At 53.6% G+C, this 20,698-nt stretch overlaps 1 protein-coding gene across 1 annotated transcript in view; it reads left to right on the top strand.

Moving 5' to 3' along the window:
- Window positions 1-20,073, top strand: part of LOC121273759 (RING finger protein 212B-like) — a 37,433-nt gene extending 17,360 nt beyond the window's left edge. Inside the window, exons 7-11 of the mRNA XM_041180919.1 lie at window positions 535-574; window positions 3,090-3,241; window positions 5,512-5,570; window positions 19,024-19,067; window positions 19,770-20,073. Of these exons, the coding sequence (XP_041036853.1) occupies window positions 535-574; window positions 3,090-3,241; window positions 5,512-5,570; window positions 19,024-19,067; window positions 19,770-19,797 (323 nt within the window). The 3' untranslated portion in view covers window positions 19,798-20,073. The remainder of the gene's footprint in view (window positions 1-534; window positions 575-3,089; window positions 3,242-5,511; window positions 5,571-19,023; window positions 19,068-19,769) is intronic.
- The last annotated feature ends 625 nt before the right edge of the window (window positions 20,074-20,698 follow it).

Below are 20,698 nucleotides of genomic sequence, written 5' to 3'. Positions count from 1 at the left end.
ACAACAAGCGCTGGGGCCTAACCCCCCCCCACCAGTGCCGCCCACACGCCCCTCGCGAATGGATTAAAAAGAGAAGCTTCTCCAGCGTTGGTCACCGAACAGAGTGGGTGGATTAGGAGCCGGTACTCCTGCGGCTGTTTCCCTCCCCGACCTGGAGGTGTATTGAGAACAGATCTAGCTTCCCGCCATTTACACCCCCCAGCCCAGCCCAACCACCACGCCACCTTCCCCCACTACCCCCGCCCCACCACCCCTGAGACCAGCCCGACACCGCCCGTTTCTAAAGGGATCGGCTCGCTCAGCAGGGATGGAACCTGAGCTCTTCTTGCGGCTAGGTGCCAACTGTAGTCCTCCCTCCCTGACTGCCTGGCTCCCCCACCCCCATCCCCCCCAGGGCTGGGATAATTTAACAGTACAGACTGGACCAGGGAGGGTGAGGGGAGACATATATATATATATATATATATATATATGGTGTTGTGAGAGTGTCTGAATTTATATTTGCGGCAAAGTTAATTTATCTTTTTGATTTAGGCTCACCTTCTGCAGGTTCTGGAGACAGCTTCTCCTATAGGTGAGGTCTTGCAGGCTCTGTTTTTGACTCTCTCTTTGTCTCTCTGTGCCTCTCTTTCTCCCTGTGCTTCGCTGCCTCTCTATCTCTGTGCCTCACTGTCTCTCGCTCACACTGTCTCTCTCTCTCTCTGTCCCTCTCTTTATCTCTCTATCCTTCTCTTGCTGTCTGTCTCACTACTGCTGTCTCTCTCTCTCTTCTCTCTCTCTACCCCTCTGTGTCTCTTTCTCTCTCTGCCCCTCTCTTTATCGTCCTCTTGTTGTCTGTCTGTCTGTTGCTGTCTCTTTCTCTCTCTTTCACTCTCTATCCCTCTGTGTCTCTTTCTCTCCCTGTCTCTTTCTTTATCCCTCTCTCTTGCTGTCTGTGTCTCACTATTGCTGTCTGTCTCTCTCTCTACCCCTCTGTGTCTCTTTCTCTCTCTGCCCTTCTCTTTATCCTCCTCTTGTTGTCTGTCTATTGCTGTCTCTTTCTCTCTTTCACTCTCTACCCCTCTGTGTCTCTTTCTCTCTCTGCCCCTCTCTTTATCTCTCTCTCTTGTCTGTCTATTGCTGTTTCTTTCTCTCTCTCCTTCACTCTCTATCCCTCTGTGTCTCTTCCTTTCTCAATCCCCCTCTCTTTATCCTTCCCTCTTCCCGTCTATCTTGCTCTTGCCGTCTCTATCTCACTCTTGCTTTTTTGCTGTCTCTCGCTCTCTACCTCTCTCTCTTGCTGTCTCTCTCAATGTGTGCCTCTCTGTCTCAACAACAACAATTTGTATAACGCCTTTAACGTAATAAAAGGTCCCAAGGCGCTTCACAGGAGCTTGATAAAGCAAAGTATGACATCGAGCTGGCACCTAAGGAGATATTTCCAAAAGCGCGGTCGATGAGATCAGTTTTGAGGAGCACCTTAAAGGAGGAAAGCGAGGTAGAGAAGGGGAGAGGTTTAGGGAGGGAATTCCAGAGCTTGGGATCCACGCAGCTGAAGATATGGCTGCCAACGGTGGAGCGATTAAGATCAGAGAGCCTGCAAAAGGCCAGAGTCAGAGGAGCACAGAGATCTCGGAGGATGGTGGGACTGGAGGAGATTACAGGGATGGGGAGGGGTGAGGCCCTGGAGGGCTCTGAAAACAAGGAAGAGAATTTTAAAATCGAGGCCTTGCTTGACTGGGAGCCATACCTGGGCCAACAAGCACAGCGGGGCGACAGAGGGAACGGAACTTGCTGCGAATTAAGACACTGGGGGTGGGGGGCGGTGGGGGTGGGGGTGCAGCAGAGTTTCGGACGGGCTGAAGTTTACGGAGGGTGGGATGTGGGAGAGCAGCTGGGATGGTGCTGGAACAGCTGAGCCCAGAGGTGACCTAGGGTGTGGATGAGGGCTTCAGCAGCGGATGAGCTGAGACGGGGGTGGTGGGGTGATGGGGCTGGGGGGGGGAGGTGGAGTTGGATGATGCCACGGACGTGGAAATAGGCGATCTCGGTGACGGCACGGGTGTGCGGCTGGAAGCTCACCTCGGGGGGTGGGGGCGGGGGGGGGGTCAACCGCGACACCAAGGCTGCGGACAGAACTGGTTTTAACCCTGGGCTGTTCCCAGGGAGAAGGATGGAGTCGGTAGCCGGAGAAGGGAGTTTGGATGCAGGGAGCGAAAAAAAACGTGGCTCAGCCTCCCCGATGTTTAATTGGAGGGGATTTCTGCTCAGCCGGAGGTAACGGGTGTGGGACGCGGGGTTGGTGGGGGGGGGGGAGGCGCGAAGCCCTTGCAAGTGATTCTACGGCCACCATGAGGTGGATAAGAATGGAAGCGGGCGAGAGCAGCCCCACCCAGCCGGACGGCAGGGGGAGAGGCGTTGGAGGAGGACGGCGGGGTCGACCCGTGTCAAAGGCGGGGAGCAAAAGTTTACCCCCGTCACGGTCACCGAGGATTATCGACCGCGACTTCGACAAGAACCCCCTCGGTGCTGAGGCAGGGGTGGGAGCCCGGTCGGAGGGATTCGCACATGGAGCTCCGGGGAACGGATTCGGGAAGTCGGCAACGCGTCCGAGGACATCGGAGAGAGAAGGAGGTTGGAGGTCGTTAGTTTGGAGGAGAGGAGCGATGGCGACGATTTTAAAGGGGAGAGGCGCAACGGGGTGAACCATTTACAATATTGACGCACATTCGGCCCAGGCGGGGAAGTCGGGTGATCAGCAGCTCCGTGGGAGCCGCATCGAGGGAACAAGGAGGTGGGTCTCATGGACAAGATGAGCTCAGAGAGGACATGAAGGGAGGCTAATGCCAGGGACGGGGCGGCCTATCTTACGAGGAAAGGTTGGACAGGCCGGGCTTGTATCCGCTGGAGTTTTTAGAGGAGTGAGAGGCGACTTGATTGAAACCTGCAAGACCCTGAGGGGTCGGATGTAGAGAGGACGTTTCCTCTTGTGGGAGAATCTAGAACGGTAATGGGGGGGTGGGGGTCACTGTTTAAAAATAAGGGGGTCGCGGATGCCTTCAGTGCCTGTGACCAGAAAGGGACGATGATACGGCTCTTCTTCCTTGCAGGTCGGCGCCCAGAACCCCGACCCTGCTGACCATCCCGGTGAGCGGAGGGCAGGGCTCCTCGCAGGGATACGGCCTCGGAGGTGCCGGGCTTCCCCCTCAGAGCTCCAGGCCTGCCCCCCTGGCAGTTTACACTAACCCTCTGCGGCTTGTCGGTAAGGCACTCTCTGGCTCCCGGCGCCACCACCCCACCCTCCCCCGCCTCCCCCTGCCCTTTCCTCGCCTCACCCTCCCCTTCCCCACCTCACCCTCCCCCTCGCCTCACCCTCCCCACTTCACCCTCACCCTCCCCGCTTCACCCTCACCCTGCCCCTCCCTTGCTTCACCCTCAGCCTCCCCTCACTTCACCCTCACTTCACCCTCACCCTCCCTCGCTTCACCCTCACCCTCCCCGCCTCGCCCTCCCCCCTCCTCCCCCTCGCCTCACCCTCCCTGCCTCACCCTCCCCTTCCCCACCTTACCCTCCCCCTCCCCTCCCTCACCTCCCCCTCCCCGCTTCACCCTCTCCCTCCCTCTCCCCCACCTCACCCTCACCCTCCTCCTCCCTGCCTCACCCTCACCCTTCCCCTCACCCTCCCCCCCACGTTGTTGGGGGTGTGGGAAGGCGGGGCGGGGTGCAGAAAAGACTGAGGGTCCACTTGAAGCTCGGCTCTGCAGCCTCCGACCACTCCCGCTTCTCGCTCCCTCTCTCAGCGCGACGTCCGTACAATCTGAGCACGGGCTTCATGCTGCCAGTCCCCGCACTGAGTCGCCAGGGTGGGACACCCCCTCCCCCACACCCAGCCCCTCTCCCCCCAAACGGAGGAGTTCGTGTACTTGCGCCACCATCTTGGCCAAGCGCTTATCTCGTATCATTTCAAAGTTTCATGGCCACCGTCGAATGTTTTGAGGCCGTCCATCAACCCCGACCCCACCATCCACCTGACATACCGTGGTTTGCTTCCTTCACTTTTCTGATATATTCTTTGATGGGGTGTAGGAGGCTCTGGCAAGACCCCAGAATTTGTTGCCCCCATCCCTAATTGCCCCTTGCACCGAGTGACTTGCTCGGCCATTTCAGAGGGACAGTTAAGAGTCAACCGCATTGCTGTTGGGGGTGAGGTGGGGGGGGGGGGGGCAGGGGGGGTGGGGGCGGTCTGGAGTCACGTGTAGGCCGGATCGGGTCAGGACGGCAGATCTCCCTTCCCTAAAGGGGGCATTAGTGAATCAGATGGGTTTGTAACGACGACCAGTGATAATTGTCATGGTCACCACTATGGAGACTAGCTTGATAATTCCAGATTTATTTATTAATCGAATTTAAATCCCACCAGCTGCCTTGGTGGGATTTGAACCTGTGTTGCACCCCCCCCCCCCCCACTCAAGAGCATTAACCTGGCTCTCTGGGTTACTAGCCCAGTGGCGTTACCACTACGTCTAAAGCAGACTCCACAACTTTTTGCACCACTCCCCTACCCCATCCCATGATGGCCTCCTGCCCTTCCCTCAAGCCATCACCATGGGCTCTCTCCCCTCCCCCTCATCCTGGGCTCTCTCTCTCTCTCTCCTTTTCTCACCTCCACGCAGCCTCTCTCCCCTAACCCCTGCACCCTCCGCTCGCTCACACAACCATTGCAGTCTCTCTCCCCTCCCCATCCCAGCCCACCTGTGGTCTGTCACTCCCAAAACCCCACTGAGGATTCTGTTCACCCCCATTGTCCCCCAACCCCACCACCACCGCCGGCCTGCTACCCCACGTTGGTAATCACAGCGGGCTTCCCCCGATGATGCGATGGCCCGTGGGACAAGTATGGGTTTTTTTTTGTTGCTGAAAAGAGAGAAATGTTGCTGAAGCTTTTCATCTCGGGACAAATGCAAGAATGTCAAATTTCAGACGATCACAACAATTTATACTGCAGGAGGAATGGATGCTGATTCGTTGGCAAGTCGACTCTGATTGGCCGAGGCGTTGCCATGGAGGAAGGCTCCCAAACTCACGGATAATTCAAAAATGGCACAAGGCGTGAACGTATCCCTCTTATTTGCAGGATGTGGCTCAGTGCGTATGAATGTATGTTGCTTCCAGCAAGCGTAAATGACCCCTGTTACGAGCTCAACTGATTATCTTAAATTGGTTGTTCGTGAGGCTATTGGCGCACTCAGGGTTGTTCAACAAGTGCCGTCCAATCACAGAATCACAGCTAACAGTCGATGTTTCATTTTAGGTTTTGCAAGGGCGGGCTGGTTGAGCGTGGCCTATACTAGGCCAATGGGAGTCAACTTGCCAATCCGTCCTTTCTCCTGTGGTATAAATTGTTGTGACCATTGGCATTCTTGTGTTTGTCCTGATGACCGCAAGGCGATAAGCTTTGGCAAGACGTCTCTCTTTTCAGCGGTACTCAAGTTTTGTACTACCAAGTGACTGCGTTGTGTTTTTTTTCTCTAGGACTGAACAACAGCCGTCAGACTCCCTCAGTGAACGGCGAACCTCGACGTCCAATTCAGGTAAAGCCTAATCAAGTTAAACCAGTGATGAGGGCATGCCAGTATGGGAGACTCTTAAGGATTTGGGGCAGCAACTCAATGGCAGACATTACCATTGCCCAGTGGGGTCCCAGAGTCTACAGTGCTGCCATCGCCAGTTCCCAGAAGGATCTCAGATTATAAGGTGCTGCTGTTGCCAGTGCCCAGAGGGGTCCCAGAGTTTACAGTGCTGGCATTGTCAGTGCCCAGGGGAGTCCTAGTGTTTAAATTGCAGGCATACCAGAGCCCAGAGATACCCCAGTGTTTACAGTGCAGGTATCATAGTCCAGAGGTATTCCACTGTTTACACTGCAAGCATCATCAGAGCTCTGTGATGTTTCAGTGCTTACAGTGCAGGCATTGCTGGTGCCCTGTGGTGTTCTGGTGTTTACAGTGCAGGTATCATAGCCCAGAGATGTTGCAGTGTTTACAGTGCAGGTATCATAGCCCAGTGATGTTCCATTGTTTACAGTGCAGGTATCATAGCCCAGTGATGTTCCAGTGTTTACAGTGCACGTATCATAGCCTAGTGGTGTTCTGATGTTTACAGTGCAGGTATCATAGCCCAACGATGTTCTAGTGTTTACAGTGCAGGTATCATAGCCCAGTGGTGTTCTGATGTTTACAGTGCAGGTACCATAGCCCAGTGATGTTCTGGTGTTTACAATGCAGGTATCATAGCCCAGTGATGTTCTAGTGTTTACAGTGCAGGCATTTCCAGTGCCCAGAGGTATCCCAGTGTTTGCAGTGTCTTACAATGCTAGGTCAGGAGTTAATATTTCGTACAGCCCTATAACCTCTCTACTCCTCTTACATCAGACAACTTTGTCTGACTTTCAGTGACCCAGCCTCCGCAATCTTCGCCTTATGCCCTGGAATTAAATCTCTCCACCTGTTCTCTCCTTTAAGACCCTCCTTAAAACCCACCTCTTTCCAATTGTAACTTCCTCTGCCTCGATGTCCATTTTTTTTTAACCCAGTTACATCTCTGTGAAGAAACTGGGTGGCACCCAGTGACTCAGCGGGTTTCACTGGCACCTCTGGGAATCAGAGGGTCGAATTGGTTCCAGCCAACCCCACTCCAGAGACTCCAGGCCCCCGTAGTCCAGGCCTGACACGCCCAGTGCCAGCACTGAGGAGGTGCCGCGCCGTGGGAGGCGCTGTATTTCTGATGAAACTTTAAAAACCGAAGGCCTGGTCTGCTCTCTCTCAGGTGGACGTAAAAAGATCACCACGGTCACCACTGGAAGAGGAGCTTCCCCACGGTGACTTGGGGCCAATATTTATCCCTCTACCAACATCACCGAAGGACAGACGATCTGGTCGTCTGCACCACTGTCGTTCGTGGGATCTTGCTGTGCCCGTCTCTCACGTTTTCCACAAGATCAATTGTAGATTTTTAAATCCGAGATTGAGAGATTTATTTTTGTTTTGTTAACCGAAGGCATTAAGGGATTGGGGTGGGGTGGGGGTTGTGGGGGCAGAAGGGGGGGCACGCAGGTCGATAGGTCGCAGGTCAGCCGCAATCTCATTGAATGGCAGCAAAACAGGCTCGGGGGAGTAAAACGGCCTTCCACTGTTCCTATTGCAATGGTGACTACACCTTTTTTTTAAAAAAAAAGCACTTCATTAGCTGTGAAGCTCTTGGGACGTCCAGTGGTGTTGAAAAACGCCCTACAAGCACAAGTTCTTCGGTTTAGTGAGCATGAAGGGAGGCCCTCTTCCTGAGGTCTCTTTCTCCGGGGTTCCGATCCCTCACTTGGGTCAGAACAGCACATTCAAACTTGGCCCAGCCCCAGTATGAATTTCTCTCTCTCTCTCCTTCCTTAGCCAGACATGTTGCGAACCTCAGGACAGCAGAGCTCCTGAAGGAGTGCTGGGGTGGGGGGGAGAGGGGTAATGGCTTGATAAGCTGCTGGCAAGACCATAAGACGTAGAAGCAGAAGTAGGCCATTCGGCCCATCGAGTCTGCTCCGCCATTCAATGAGATCACGGCTGATCTGATAATCCTCAACTCCACTTCCCTGCCTTTTCCCCATAACCTTTGATTCCCTCACTGATTAAAAATCTGTCTATCTCAGCCCTGAATATACTTAATGACCCAGCCTCTACAGCCCTCTGTGGTAAAGAATTCCACAGATTCACTAAACTCTGAGAGAAGAAATTCCTCCTCATCTCTGTCTTAAAATGGGTGACCCCTTACTCTGAGATTATGCCCTCTGGTCCTAGACTCTCCCACAAGGGGAAACAACCTCTCAGCATCTGCCCTGTCAAACCCCCTCAGAATCTTATCTGTTTCAATAAGGTCGCCTCTCATTCTTCTAAACTCTAATGAGTACAGGCCCAACCTACTCAACCTCTCCTCATGAGAAAATCCCTCCATCCCCGGGATCAACTTAGTGAACCTTCTCTGGACTGCCTCCAATGCCAGTATATCTTTCCTTAGATAAGGGAACCAAAAACTGTTCTCAGTATTCTAGGTGTGGTCTAACTAGTGCCTTGTATAGTTTTAGCAAGACTTCCCTATTTTTATACTCCATTCCCTTTGAAATAAAGGCCAACATTCCATTTCCCTTCCCTATTACCTGCTGAACTTGTATGGTAGCTTTTTGTGATTCATGCACGAGGATCCCCAAATCCCTCTGTGCTGTAGCTTTCTGCAGTCTTTCTCCATATAAATAATATTCAGCTCTATTCTTCCTGCCAAGTTGCATAACCTCACTTTTCCCACGTTATATTCCACCTGCCAAGTTTTTGCCCACTCACCTAACCTGTCTATATCCCTCTGTGGACTCTTTGTGTCATCCTCACCACTTGCCTCCCACCTCTTTTTGTGTCATCCACAAACTTGGCGGCAATACATTCACTTCCTTCATGTAAGTCATTAATATATATTGTAAATAATTGTGGCCTCAGCACTGATCTCTGTGGCATTCCACTGGTTACAGGTTGCCATCCCGAAAATACCCCCTTTATCCCAACTATCTGGCTTCTATTAATTAGCCAATCCTCTATCCATTCTAATATACTGTCCCAAACACCATGGGCTCTTATTAAGTAGCCTTATGTGCGGTACCTTATTGAAAGCCTTTTGGAAATCCAAATATATTGCATCAACTGGTGCCCCTTTATCTATCCTACTTGTTACCTCCTCAAAGAAGCCCAATAAATACGTCAGGCATGATTTCCCCTTCATGAAGCCATGTTGACTCTGCTTGATTATATAATGTATTTCTAAATGCTCTGCTATTACATCCTTTATAATAGACTTTAACATTTTCCCAGTGACAGATGTTAAGCTAACTGGCCAATAGTTTCCTGTGTTTTGTCTCCCTCCCTTTTTGAATAAGGGTGTTACATTGGCAATTTTCCAATCCTCTGGGACTTTTCCAGAATCTAAAGATTGCTACCAGTTCGTCCACTATTTGTGTAGCTACTTTCTTTAATATCCTAGGCTGCAACCCACCGAGTCCAGTGGACTTATCAGCCTTTAGCCCCATTAGTTTCCCTAGTACTTTTTCTCTAGTGAAAGTCGTTGTATTTATTTCCTAACCCCCTTTTTCCCCGTGATTATTTAATATTTTTTGGAATGCTATCGGTATCTTCTACCGTGAAGACTGATGCAAAGTATTTATTTAACTTCTCTGCCATTTCCTGGTTCCCCATTATTATTTCCCTAGCTTCATTCTCTAAAGAGACTATGTTCATGTTGGCCCCTCTCTTCCTTTTTATATATTTAAAGAAGCTCTTACTTTCCATTTTTATATTACTTGATAGTCTACCCTCAAAGTTTATTTTCTCCCTCTTTATTTTTTTTTGGTTAGCTTTTGTTGGTTTTTAAAGCTTTCCCAATCCTCTGGCTTACAACTAATCTTTGCCACATTGTATGTTTTTTCTTTCAATTTGATACGATCCTTAACTTCCTTGGTTAACCATGGTTGGTTTATCCCCTTCCTAGAATCCTTCTTCCTCACTGGGATATATTTTTGTTGTGAGTCATGAACTATTTTCTTAAACGTCTGCCATTGTTCATCAACTATCTTTTCTGCTAAACTCCTTTCCCAGTCCACTCCATTCAACTCTGCCGTCATTTCCTTGTAATTCCCTTATTTAAGTTTAGCACAGTTGTTTCCGACCCAAGTTTCTCACTCTCAAACTGAATGCTAAATTCTACCATTTTATGGTCACTGTTTCCTAGAGGATCTTTTACTCTGAGATCATTTCTTAAACCTGCTTCATTACATTACAAGATCCAAAATAGCCTGATCCCTGGTTAGATTCACAACATTTGTTCTAGGAAACTGTCCCATGAATTGCTGCTCATGTCTACCTCTGCCAATTTGATTTTCCCAATCTACATGAAGATTAAAGTCATCCATAATTAATGTACTGCTTTTTTAACATGCCTTCATTAAATCCTGATTTATTCTCTGCCCTACAGTATAGCTACTGTTAGGGGGCCTATAGACTACTCACACCAGTGTCTTCTTCCCCTTGTTATTTCTCACCTCCACCCGTATAAATTCTACATCTTCCGATCCAAGATCATTTCTTGCTATCGTACTTATTCTATCTGGTACTAACAAAGCTACCCCACCACCCTTTCCTTCCTGCCTGTCCTTTCGAAAAGTCACATACCCCTGAATATTTAGCTCCCAGCTTTGATCTCCTTGTAACGTCTCCATAATGGCTATAAGATCATACCCATTAACCTCTATTTGTGCCGTTAATTCATTTACTTTGTTCTGAATGCTACGTGCATTTAGTAAAAAGCCATTAATTTTGTCTTTTTGCCATCCACCACCCCCCCACCCCCACCCCTTGACCCTATTTGCTGCTTTTTTTAATGTTTGTACACTCTGTCCCTTTCTGTCACACTCTGGGTATCAATGCCTAAACAGCTTCCCTGCAATGTTGCCATATCCTTTTGCTTTGTTAGCCCTACGTATCCCCTCTCCAGAACACCCCCCCCCCCACCCCCGACTATTTAGTTTAAAGCCGTCTCTATTGCCCTAGTAATTCAATTTGCTAGGACACTGGTTCAAGTGAAGCCTCCCTTCTACCCCAGTGCTGGTGCCAGTGCCCCATGAACCGAAATCCATTCCTTCTACACCAATCTTTGAGCCACGCATTTAACTCCTCGACTTTATTTACCCTAAGCCAGTTTGCCCTGGCTCGGATAGTAATCCCGAGATTATTACCTTGGAAGTTCTGCTTTTTAATTTAGCTCCTAACTGTTCAAATTCTTTCAGCAGAACCTCCTTTCTAGTCCAATCGATGTCGTTGGTGCCAACGTGGACGACGATAACAGGATCCCTCCTCTCCCACTCCAATTTCCTCTCCAGCCCTGAGGAGATGACCTTACCCTGGCACCGGCCAGGCAACACAGCCTTCGGGACTCACGCTCATGGCCGCAGAGAACAGTATCTATCCACCTAATTGTGCTGTCCCCCACTACTACTACGTTTCTATTTCCTCCCCTCACTTGAATGACTCCCTGTACCACGGTGCCGTGGTCAGTTCGTTCATCCTCCCTGCAGTTCCCGCTCTCGTCCACACAGCTTGCAGGAACCTCATAACTGTTGGACAGTTTCAGGGACCGAACGCTACCCCCCCGGGTCCTCATAGCTGCTTCGCCACACTCTCCTGCCCCTGATCACAGATCAAATTTGAATGGTCTGAGGAGTGTGACCGCCTCCTGGAGCAAAGTGTCCAGGTAACATTCCCCCTCCCTGCCGTGGTGCAATGCCTGCAGCTCGGACTCCAGCTCCTCAACTCGAATCTGAAGCCCCTCGAGCTGCAAACATTTACTACCGATGTGTTCACTCTACGTGATCTTGCTGTCCAGTAGCACCCACACTCTGCAGCAGCAACACGTCGCCCGTCCTGCTCTTTACGCTTGGGGGCTCCCCTTACTGCGCTACAGTCAGCTGAGCTCATTAAATAGCACTCTAGCCTCTGAATCAAAAGAACATTGGAGTTTAGCGGAACGAGAGATGACCTTATTGAAATAGATAAGATCCTGAGGTAGCGGGGATGGCTTTACAGGGTGGATGCTGAGAGGATGTTTCTTGCTTCATGGAGGAATCTTGGAACAGGGGGGGCGAGTATTTCAAAGATAAGAGGTCTCCTATTGAAGACGGAGACGAGGAGGAATTTCTTCTTTCAGAGGGTCGTTAGTCTGTGGAATTCTCTCCCCCAGGGAACATAAGGAGTAGGAGCAGGAGGAGACCATTCGGCCCCTCAAGCCATTCAATAAGGTCGCGGAGGCCGGGTGCTTGAATGTATTCGAGACCGAGTTAGAGATACATATTTGATCGATGAGGGAGTTGAGGGTCATGTAAGGGGTGCGGACAGGGCAGTGGAGCTGAGGCCACAATCGGGTCAGCCACGGTCTTATCGAACGGCCTACTGCTGCTCCTACCCCTTATGCTCCGCAGACGATAATCGAAGGCCATACACTTCCAACCTGTTCTGTTGGACGCTAAAGATCTGCTCGCTCCCACTGCCACCCTACCCCCCCCCCCCCCCCCAACACCTGTCAGTCACAACACCCACCCCGCCGCCAACCCCCGCCACAAGCCGCATTATCGGCAGAGCAGCCCGCCTGGCCCGCCGATGGGACCTGGGCTTCACACCACCGCTGAAACTGGGCAGCAGGGACCCGAGGTGGCCGGGCTGGGGGCGTCGGCTGAGGCCACGAGCGAAAGCCCCACCCCCCTGCCCCCCCCACCGGGTCGAATTTTGAGCCTCCTAACTTCGGAGGCGGGATTTTTAAAAAGAAAGATAAAGAAATATGTCGCTCTTGAAGGCCTCGGGACGAGCCAAGGCGCTCCAATCGAAGTATTCCGGAAGTGGAATCAGCGCTGCAATGTACCAAAGTGCAGCAGCCAGTTCCCGCATGGTAAACGAGATAGCGGACCGTCTGTTTTACTGGGTGTTGGTTGAAGGATAGATACTGTCCCCTGGCACCTTCCGTGCCCGGTGGGCACCGTGGGGACTGGGGTGTTTTATCGACCCCTTTAATCACATTTTGGTTTAGAGTTGTAAGTTTCCTTTAAACTTTGTTTTTGGTTTTACAGCTGACCTAAATTAGGGGCTGTGCCTGATTTATCCCAATTTTGTTAATTCAGTTTAATTGTTTTGACTCTATAAGAGTTACTGTCCCCTGGGGAACTCCCCAACTCCGATTCCAGCACCGGCCACGGCAGGATATGGCGCATCCATCCAAGGCGGGTAGACAGGGTGGGTGGGGGGGGCCCTCGGCTTGACGTCCCATCTGAAAGAAGGTGCCTCCGACAGCGCAGCGTTGCTCCCTCAGCACTGGCACAGGTTGGGGGGGGGGGGGGGGGTGGGGGGCAGGGTAGTGAGGGGGTAGGTGGTGGGAGCGATAGCGGGGGAGTTCAGCCCTAGAACCTGGGGGTCCGGAGTGGGGCCTCGAACTCACGAGCTTCTCGCTCGGAGAGGTTTAAACGATGGCAAGAGGAGCAGGGCACAGGCGAGGGGAGTCGAGGGGGGGGGTGGGGGGTGGTCAGAGAGGAGAGCGAGGCACGTCCGCCCCGGCACGCTGCACCAGTCAGCCATGGCAGAGGGGCGAGTGCGCATGCCCACAGAGGTCCCCCTTGCCCGCTGTGCCGGCCCACCTACTGGATCCTGGGCTCCCAGCCGGAGCAGCAGCGTCAGGTGGAAGGGATTCTTTGCGAGCCCGTAATCCGGGACACCTGGATCCTTCACCGGACGAGCGTTGAAGCCCCTTGGAACGTCTGCAAAGTCTGCCGAGCCTCGGCTCGGAGGACAAGTGTGGTTTGCAGTCCCTCTCCCTCCCCCCCAGCCCCCCCCCTCCTCCTCCACTGCCTTCTGCTTCCTCCAGGCAGCCCTCACGCGAGATGACGCAAGCGCAGGATTGTTCCAGCGCGGAAGGAGGCCGCACGTCCCATCGCGTCCGCACCGGCTGTCCGAGTGTGCGACTCGCCTCGTGCCACCCCCCACACCCGCCAACGCCATCTTTCTCCCCATAACCCGGCACCTTCTTCCCTTTTCAGGTGACTGCCTCCTTCCCTGGTGAACGCCTAGATGGAACAGGCCTCTGCCATGCTCGCAGGCAGAGCGCTCCAGACGTTGACCGCTCGCCACGTGGAAAGGTCTGGCCCTCTTTTGTGTCACCTCCGCTCCTTTTGCCGGTCGCTTTAAACCCGCGCCCTCTCGCTCTCGACCCCACGACGAGCGGGAACGGCTCCTTCCCCGTCCACCCTGCCCGGACCCCCCTGCTCATGGTTTTGCGCACCTCCATCGTGATGTAAATGTTCAAGGCGCAGAAACAGGCAGTTCGGCCCAACTGTGGGTTTATGCTCCACACGAGCCTCCTCCCTGCACCCACCCCCCACCCACTTCATCTCCCCCCCACCCACTTCATCTCCCCACCCCCACCTACTTCATCTCCCCCCCACCCACTTCATCTCTCCACCTCACCCACTTCATCTCCCCCCCCACCCACTTCATCTCCCCCCCCACCCACTTCATCTCCCCACCTCACCCACTTCATCTCCCCACCACCCACTTCATCTCTCCACCTCACCCACTTCATCTCCCCCCCCACCCACTTCATCTCCCCCCCACCCACTTCATCTCCCCCCCCACCCACTTCATCTTCCCCCCCACCCACTTCATCTCCCCACCCCCTTCATCTCCCCCCACCCACTTCATCTCCCCCCCCCACCCACTTCATCTCCCCACCCCCACCACCCACCCACTTCATCTCCGCCCCCACCCACTTCATCTCCCCCCCCCCACCCACCCACTTCATCTCCGCCCCCACCCACTTCATCTCCCCCCCCCACCCACTTCATCTCCCCACCCCCACCACCCACCCACTTCATCTCCCCCCCCACCCACTTCATCTCTCCCCCCCCCACCCCCACCCACCTATCCTTCAATTCCTTCCTCCCTCATGCGTTTATCCAGTTTCCCTTTAAATGCGTCTACATTATTCACCACAACACGCCCCACGTGGTAACAAGTCCCACGTTCTCACTGCTCTCTAGGTAACGGGTTTTTACCATTGGTTATAACATTTACGAACTGGATGGAGGCGATATTGGTGGGGGGGGGGCTGTGTGCGGAGACGGTCTCTTCCTCCTGGTTTGCAGACATCAAACCCAGTCGGCTTCCACCACCCCACCCCACCCCCACCCCCACCCCCAGCTTGGCCGGTGCCCTTCCCCTTGGACTTTGGAAAATCCAAGAGGGAGTGCGGGCGTATACTTTACATTTACTTGGTTACAAAGGACGTACAGCAAGGGGGTGGTGAGTGAACGCAGACAGATTGTTTTCACCTCCCGCTACCCTCAGGAGAAGGGTAATGAGCCAAGTGGAGAATTCGAAACACATTTCACAGCTAGCTGGAATGAGGAGGTCAACAATCACATTCCTTCACGCAGGGGTGGGTGAGGGGGGCGCTGCGGGGGGAGGTGGTTGTCTATGGTAGTCTGGAAATCCTCGTCACTAGCTGTAGTGGAATCAAGAGTCTGTCCTTCTCACAGAAAATTACCGGTAGACAGTGGTCGGAAGAGAGGAGTCTTAAATGTTACAGCTGTGCACAGGAGATTGGAATAGACTGGATGGGGAGTGAGGGAGGAGAGTGGGAGTAGACTGGGTGGGGATTGAGTGAGGAGAGTGGGATTTGATTGTGTGGGATGTGAGGGGGTAGAGTGGGATTGGACTGGGTGGGGAGTGAGTGAGGAGAGTAGGATTAGACTGGGTGGGGAGTGAGTGAGGAGAGTGGGATTAGACTGGGTGGGGAGTGAGTGTGGAGAGTGGGATTGGATTGGGTGGGCAGTGAGTGAGGAGAGTAGGATTAGGCCGGATGGAGTGTGTGTGAAGAGAGTGGGATTAGATTGGGGGGGGTGGGGGGAGTGAGGAGAGTGAGATTGGATTGGATGGGGAGTGAGTGAGGAGAGTGACATTAGGCTGTGTGGGTAGTGAGCGAGGAAGCGGGATTAGACTGGGTGGTGAGTGAGTGAGGAGCAAGTGGGATTAGACTGGGTGGGGAGTGAGTGAGGAGAGAGGGATTAGACTGGATAGAGTGTGAGTGAGGCGAGTGATAATTGTCTGTGTGGGGAGTGAGGGTGGGGAGTGAGTGAGGAGAGTGGGATTAGACTGGGTGAGGAGAGTGTGGAGAGAGGGATTAGACTGGGTGGGGAGAGTGTGGTGAGAGGGATTAGACTGGCTGGGGAGTGAGGAGAGAGGGATTAGACTGGGTGGGGAGTGAGTGAGGAGAGTGGGATTAGACTGGGTGGGGAGTGAGTGAGGAGAGTGGGATTAGACGGGAGGGGTAGTGAGTGCGGTGAGTGGGATTAGACTGGGTGGGGATTGAGTGATGAGAGATTCGAATGAGTGGTGAGAGGGGAGAGTGCGATTAGACTTTCATTTTACACGTTTTTGGGTTTAGTTTGTCACTGGCTAGGCCAGAGTTTCTTGCACATGCCTGATTGCCCTTGAGAAGGTGCTGGTGAACTGCCTTCCTGACTCGCTGCCGTCCATGTACACTCATCATGCCGTAAGGGAGGGCGTTCCAGGATTTTGATCCAGTGACAGTGAAGGAATGGCCAAATCAGGATGGTGTCTGATTCGGAGGGGAACGTGCAGGCGGTGATGTTCCCAAGTGTCTGCTACTCTTCTCCTTCCAGGTAGTAGAGCTGATGGGTTTGCTGTTGAAGGAGGCTTGATGAGTTCCTGCAGAGCATCTTGTAGATGGTACACGCTGCTGCTACTGTGCATTGGTGGTAGAGGGAATGAATGTTTGTAGGTGTGGTGTCAATCAAGCAGGCTGCTTTGTCCTGGATGGTGTCGAGTTTCTTGAGTGTTGGAGCTGCACTCAGCAAGGCGTGGGGAGTATTCCATCACACTAAGATATAAGTAAAGTACTGTGGGTGCTGGAAATCTGAAGCAAAAACAGAAAATGCTGGAAAAACTCAGCAGGTCTCACAACATCTGTGGAGAGAGAAACAGAGTTAACGTTTCAAGTCTGTACGAACCTTCCTCAGAGCTGAAGAGAAGTGGGAATGTGATTAAATTTATATCGTTTAAGGGGGGGTGGGGAAGTTGGAACTGGTTAGAAGGCCAGCAATAGGTGGGGACAAAGAAGAGATTGACAAAGATGTCATTAAGTAAGGACAAAGGGAATGTTAATGGTAGTGGTTAGTGCTAAAAAAGGTGCTATTAGTGGCATACTCAGACACTTCCCTTCCCTTCCTTGATCCCTCTGTCTCCATTTCTGGTGATAGACTGTCCACCAATATTCGTTACAAGCCCACCAACTCCTACAGCTACCTCGACTACAGCTCCTCACACCCTGCTTCCTGTAAGGACTCTATCCCATTTTCTCAGTTCCTTCGCCTCTGTCTCATCTGCTCCGATGATGCCACTTTCCAAAATGGCACTCCTGGCATGTATTCCTTCTTCCTTAACCGAGGTTTCCCGCCCACGGTGGTTGACAGGGCCCTCAGCCGTGTCCGACCCATCTCCCAAGCCTCTGCCTTCATGCCTCCCCTTCCCTCCCAGGACCACGATAGGGCCCCCTTTGTCCTCACTTTTCACCCCACCAGCCTCCGCATTCGAAGGATCATCCTCCGCCATCTCCAGCGTGATGCTACCACCAAACACATCTTCCCCACACCGCCCCCCCCCTTCAGCATTCTGTAGGGACCATTCCCTCTGGGACACCCTGATCCACTCCTCCATCACCCCCAACACCTCATCCCCTTCCCACGGCGCCTTCCCATGAAATCGTAGAAGGTGCAACATTGGAGAGACCAAACGCAGACCGGGTGACCGCTTTGCAGAACACCTTCAGTCTGTCTGCAAGCATGACCCAGACCTCCCTGTCGCTTGCCATTTCAACACTCCACCCTGCTCTCATGCCCACATGTCTGTCCTTGGCTTGCTGCATTGTTCCAGTGAAGCTCAACGCAAACTGGAGGAAAAGCACCTCACCTTCCGATTAGGCACTTTACCACCTTCCAGACTGAATATTGAGTTCAACGACTTTAGATCTTGAACTCTTCCCGCCATCCTCACCCTCTTTTTTCCGCATTTATTTTTATTTTTTAATCCTCTTATTTTTATTTTTATTCATCTGCTTGCTCCATGTTGTTCTTTCACACAATGCTAACCTTGTGCTGCTAACATCACATTCTGCTTTCTTACCTTTACGCCGCTATCAGCACCTTTTAACCACCACCATTAACACTCCCTTTGCCCTTTAGTTCAGGACATCTTTGTCAATCCCTCCTCTGTACCCACCTATCGCTGGTCTCCTATCCAGCTCCACCTGCCCCACCCCCACCCTTAAACAGTATAAATTTCATCACATTCCCACTCCTCTTCAGCTCTGAAGAAGGGTCACATGGGCCCAGGCGTTAACTGTGTTTCTCTCTCCACAGACGCTGCCGGACCCGCTGAGCCTTTTCTGCATTTCTTGTTTTACATCACATTCCTGATTTGTGCCTTGTTGATAATCTTTTAAATGAAACCAATTAAACTAAATCAACAAAATTGGGATAAATCAGGCACAGCCCCTAATTCAGGTCAGCTGTAAAACCAAGGACAAAATTTAAAGGAACCTTACAAACTTAAAATCAAAATGTGATTAAAGGGGTCAACAAAACACCCCAGTCCCCGCGGTGCCCACCGAGCACGGAAGGCCTCGAGCGTGTCAGCAGACACCGCGTGCTCCCTCTCCAGGGACATCCGGCAGCGAATGTAGCCGCGGAAGAGGGACAAACAATCGGGTGGGACTCCCCCGTCGATCGCCCGCTGCCTGGACCTGTTAATGGCCAACTTGGCCAGGCCCAGGAGCAGGTTCACGAGGAGGTCCTCCTCCTTTCCGACCCCCTTCCGCACCGGGTGCCCATAAATCAGGAGCGTGGGGCGGACAGGTTTTGCAGGGGTTGTTGGGGAGGGGGGGGGGGTGTGGAGTCAGGAGGTGAGTGACTCTCCGCAGGATTCCCAGCCTCTGACCTTCTCTTGTAGCCGCAGTATTTATAGGGCTGGTCCTGGGTTCAGTTTCTGGTCAATGATTAAACCTCCCAGGATGTCGATAGTTGCGGGGGTGGGGATTCAGCGATGGCAATGCCCATTGAACGTCAAGGGGGCGATGATTAGATTCTGTCTTGGTGGGGGGGGGGGGGGAGGTGGTGGCCGCTGCCTGGCACTGGTGTGGCGCGGGCGTTACTTGTGTGGGAAACGTGGCTGCCGGTTCGGGGCACAGCAAGATCCCAGCAGCGGCCGTGTCAAAATGACCAGGTCACCTGGATCTAACGACACTGTGCTGAGGGATAATTAATTATGGATCGGGACGCGGGAGAACGCCCCCCCCCCCCCCCAACTGCTTCGATGCTGGTGCACTAACCCAGATGTCCTTTTCTCCTCCCAACAGTTGAATGCCACACCACGAAACACCACCTTTCGACAGCCTTCCGTGTAAGCGCTTCTTCACGTGTTGCTTTCTTTTTTTAATTGGGGGGGCGCGGGGAAGGTGTCCGATTTACCTACTTGGTGCAGGGGGTGTATCCCACCCACCCACGTGCACACCTTTCTCATGTATCGCCCTGGGTAAATCCACAGCCTCGGGTCTCGCGCAGAGCAGGGAGGCCCAGAGTCCCATCTCCACGGCCCGCGCTGACCCAGGGGGGGGCCAGGCAGCTGCAGTCAACCTCAGCGCCCCCTGGATCGGAGAAGAGGGAACGATCGATCCGCCCACCTGCCGCTCCTGGTTACTGTCCCCGCTGGGGATGCGGCGGTGGAATCGGATTGGTTGGTGGTGTTGTGGGGCGGGGCGGAGCGGAGCGGACTGCAATTCCCTTCACGGTCGCGCGCGTCTCCCGACCACGTGACGCCGCGTGCGGGAGGACGTGGCGCTTGCCCCGGGAGTACCGCGTGAAGCCCACATCTCATCTCCGGCGCCTGCAAGGGATTGGGTGGGGGGAAGGCACGCGGACTCGACGGCTGCCGACGTTCCCTCTAAACACTTCTCGGCCGTGGTATGCGGTCTGGTTTATTATTTTCGGCGCTGCGCGGTACTTCCCAGCTCGGCGCGCCCCCGCGCGCGTTCAGAAGCGCTGAGGAGACGCTGGCGGCAGCGACAAAATAACCGGGGATCAATCAACCCATTCTCTTTTGCAGCCCGGCCTCTAGAAACGCAGTGGCATAGGAGCAGCGTGGCGGGGGCGGCGGGGGTACCGCCCTGTGTGAGCCGCCACAGGGGAGCACGGCCCCGAACCCCCCCCCCCCCCCTCCCCCCGAGGACTTCAGCCGTGAAACCAGCGGCGTGCAGCATGGGCTGCTGCAGCCGGAGAGGACAGCAGGCGGGAGGGGCGGATGTCTGTCTGTCTCTCCCTCCTTTCCTTCCTTTCCTCTATCTCTCTCCGCTCGGTTAGCACTTCGGGTGTAAGTCAGAACCTAATAAAGAAGCTCGGTTTGGTGTGAATTTTAGCTCTCCTGTCTCCTTGGTCGGAGGGGCACTGCTAGGTTGCTGCTGCTCTAGCCCACCCACTCCCCCCCTGTTTCACCCTCACACCCCCCCCCCCCCACTGCATGCCGAGTCAGTGCCTTCAGACGGGATGGGGAGGGAGAAAGGAGAGAAAAGGAAGGGTTTCGACGTTTCAGTCAGAGTCTTGGGGGCGACGACCCGATCTCAGTCGCGAATGACAAAAGGGGCAGCTGTACAGGAGAGTATTACACTCCGGAGGGTAACAGTCACGCGTGGGCACGTCGCTGGTGGTGCCGGGCACGTCGCTCGTGGTGCCGGGCGGGGCACGTCGCTCGTCGTGCCTGTCCCGGGACTCCCGGAGCAACCGCTCCGCTCGGAACTCGGTCACGGCAGGAGACCCCCCGGGAGGACAGCGGGAATGCAACTGGGGGACGTCCTCCAGGCGTCCCTGACGGGGTGGGGTGGGGGGGGGGGGGGGGGGGGTGGTGGGGTGGTGTCCAACAACAACACCCCCCTCCCCGTCCCACCCACCACCACCACCATCATCATCCCGTCCGACCCGCGGGAGACCCCGGCTCGTGACCGACCGGAAGGCAGAAGGCTCGTCCGGGGAGGCACCGAG

The sequence above is a fragment of the Carcharodon carcharias genome, assembly GCF_017639515.1.
Source record: "Carcharodon carcharias isolate sCarCar2 chromosome 27 unlocalized genomic scaffold, sCarCar2.pri SUPER_27_unloc_1, whole genome shotgun sequence".
Lineage (NCBI taxonomy): Eukaryota > Metazoa > Chordata > Chondrichthyes > Lamniformes > Lamnidae > Carcharodon > Carcharodon carcharias.
The sequence above is the reverse complement of the archived record's forward strand: the minus strand, read 5'-3'. Positions and strand labels throughout refer to the sequence as shown.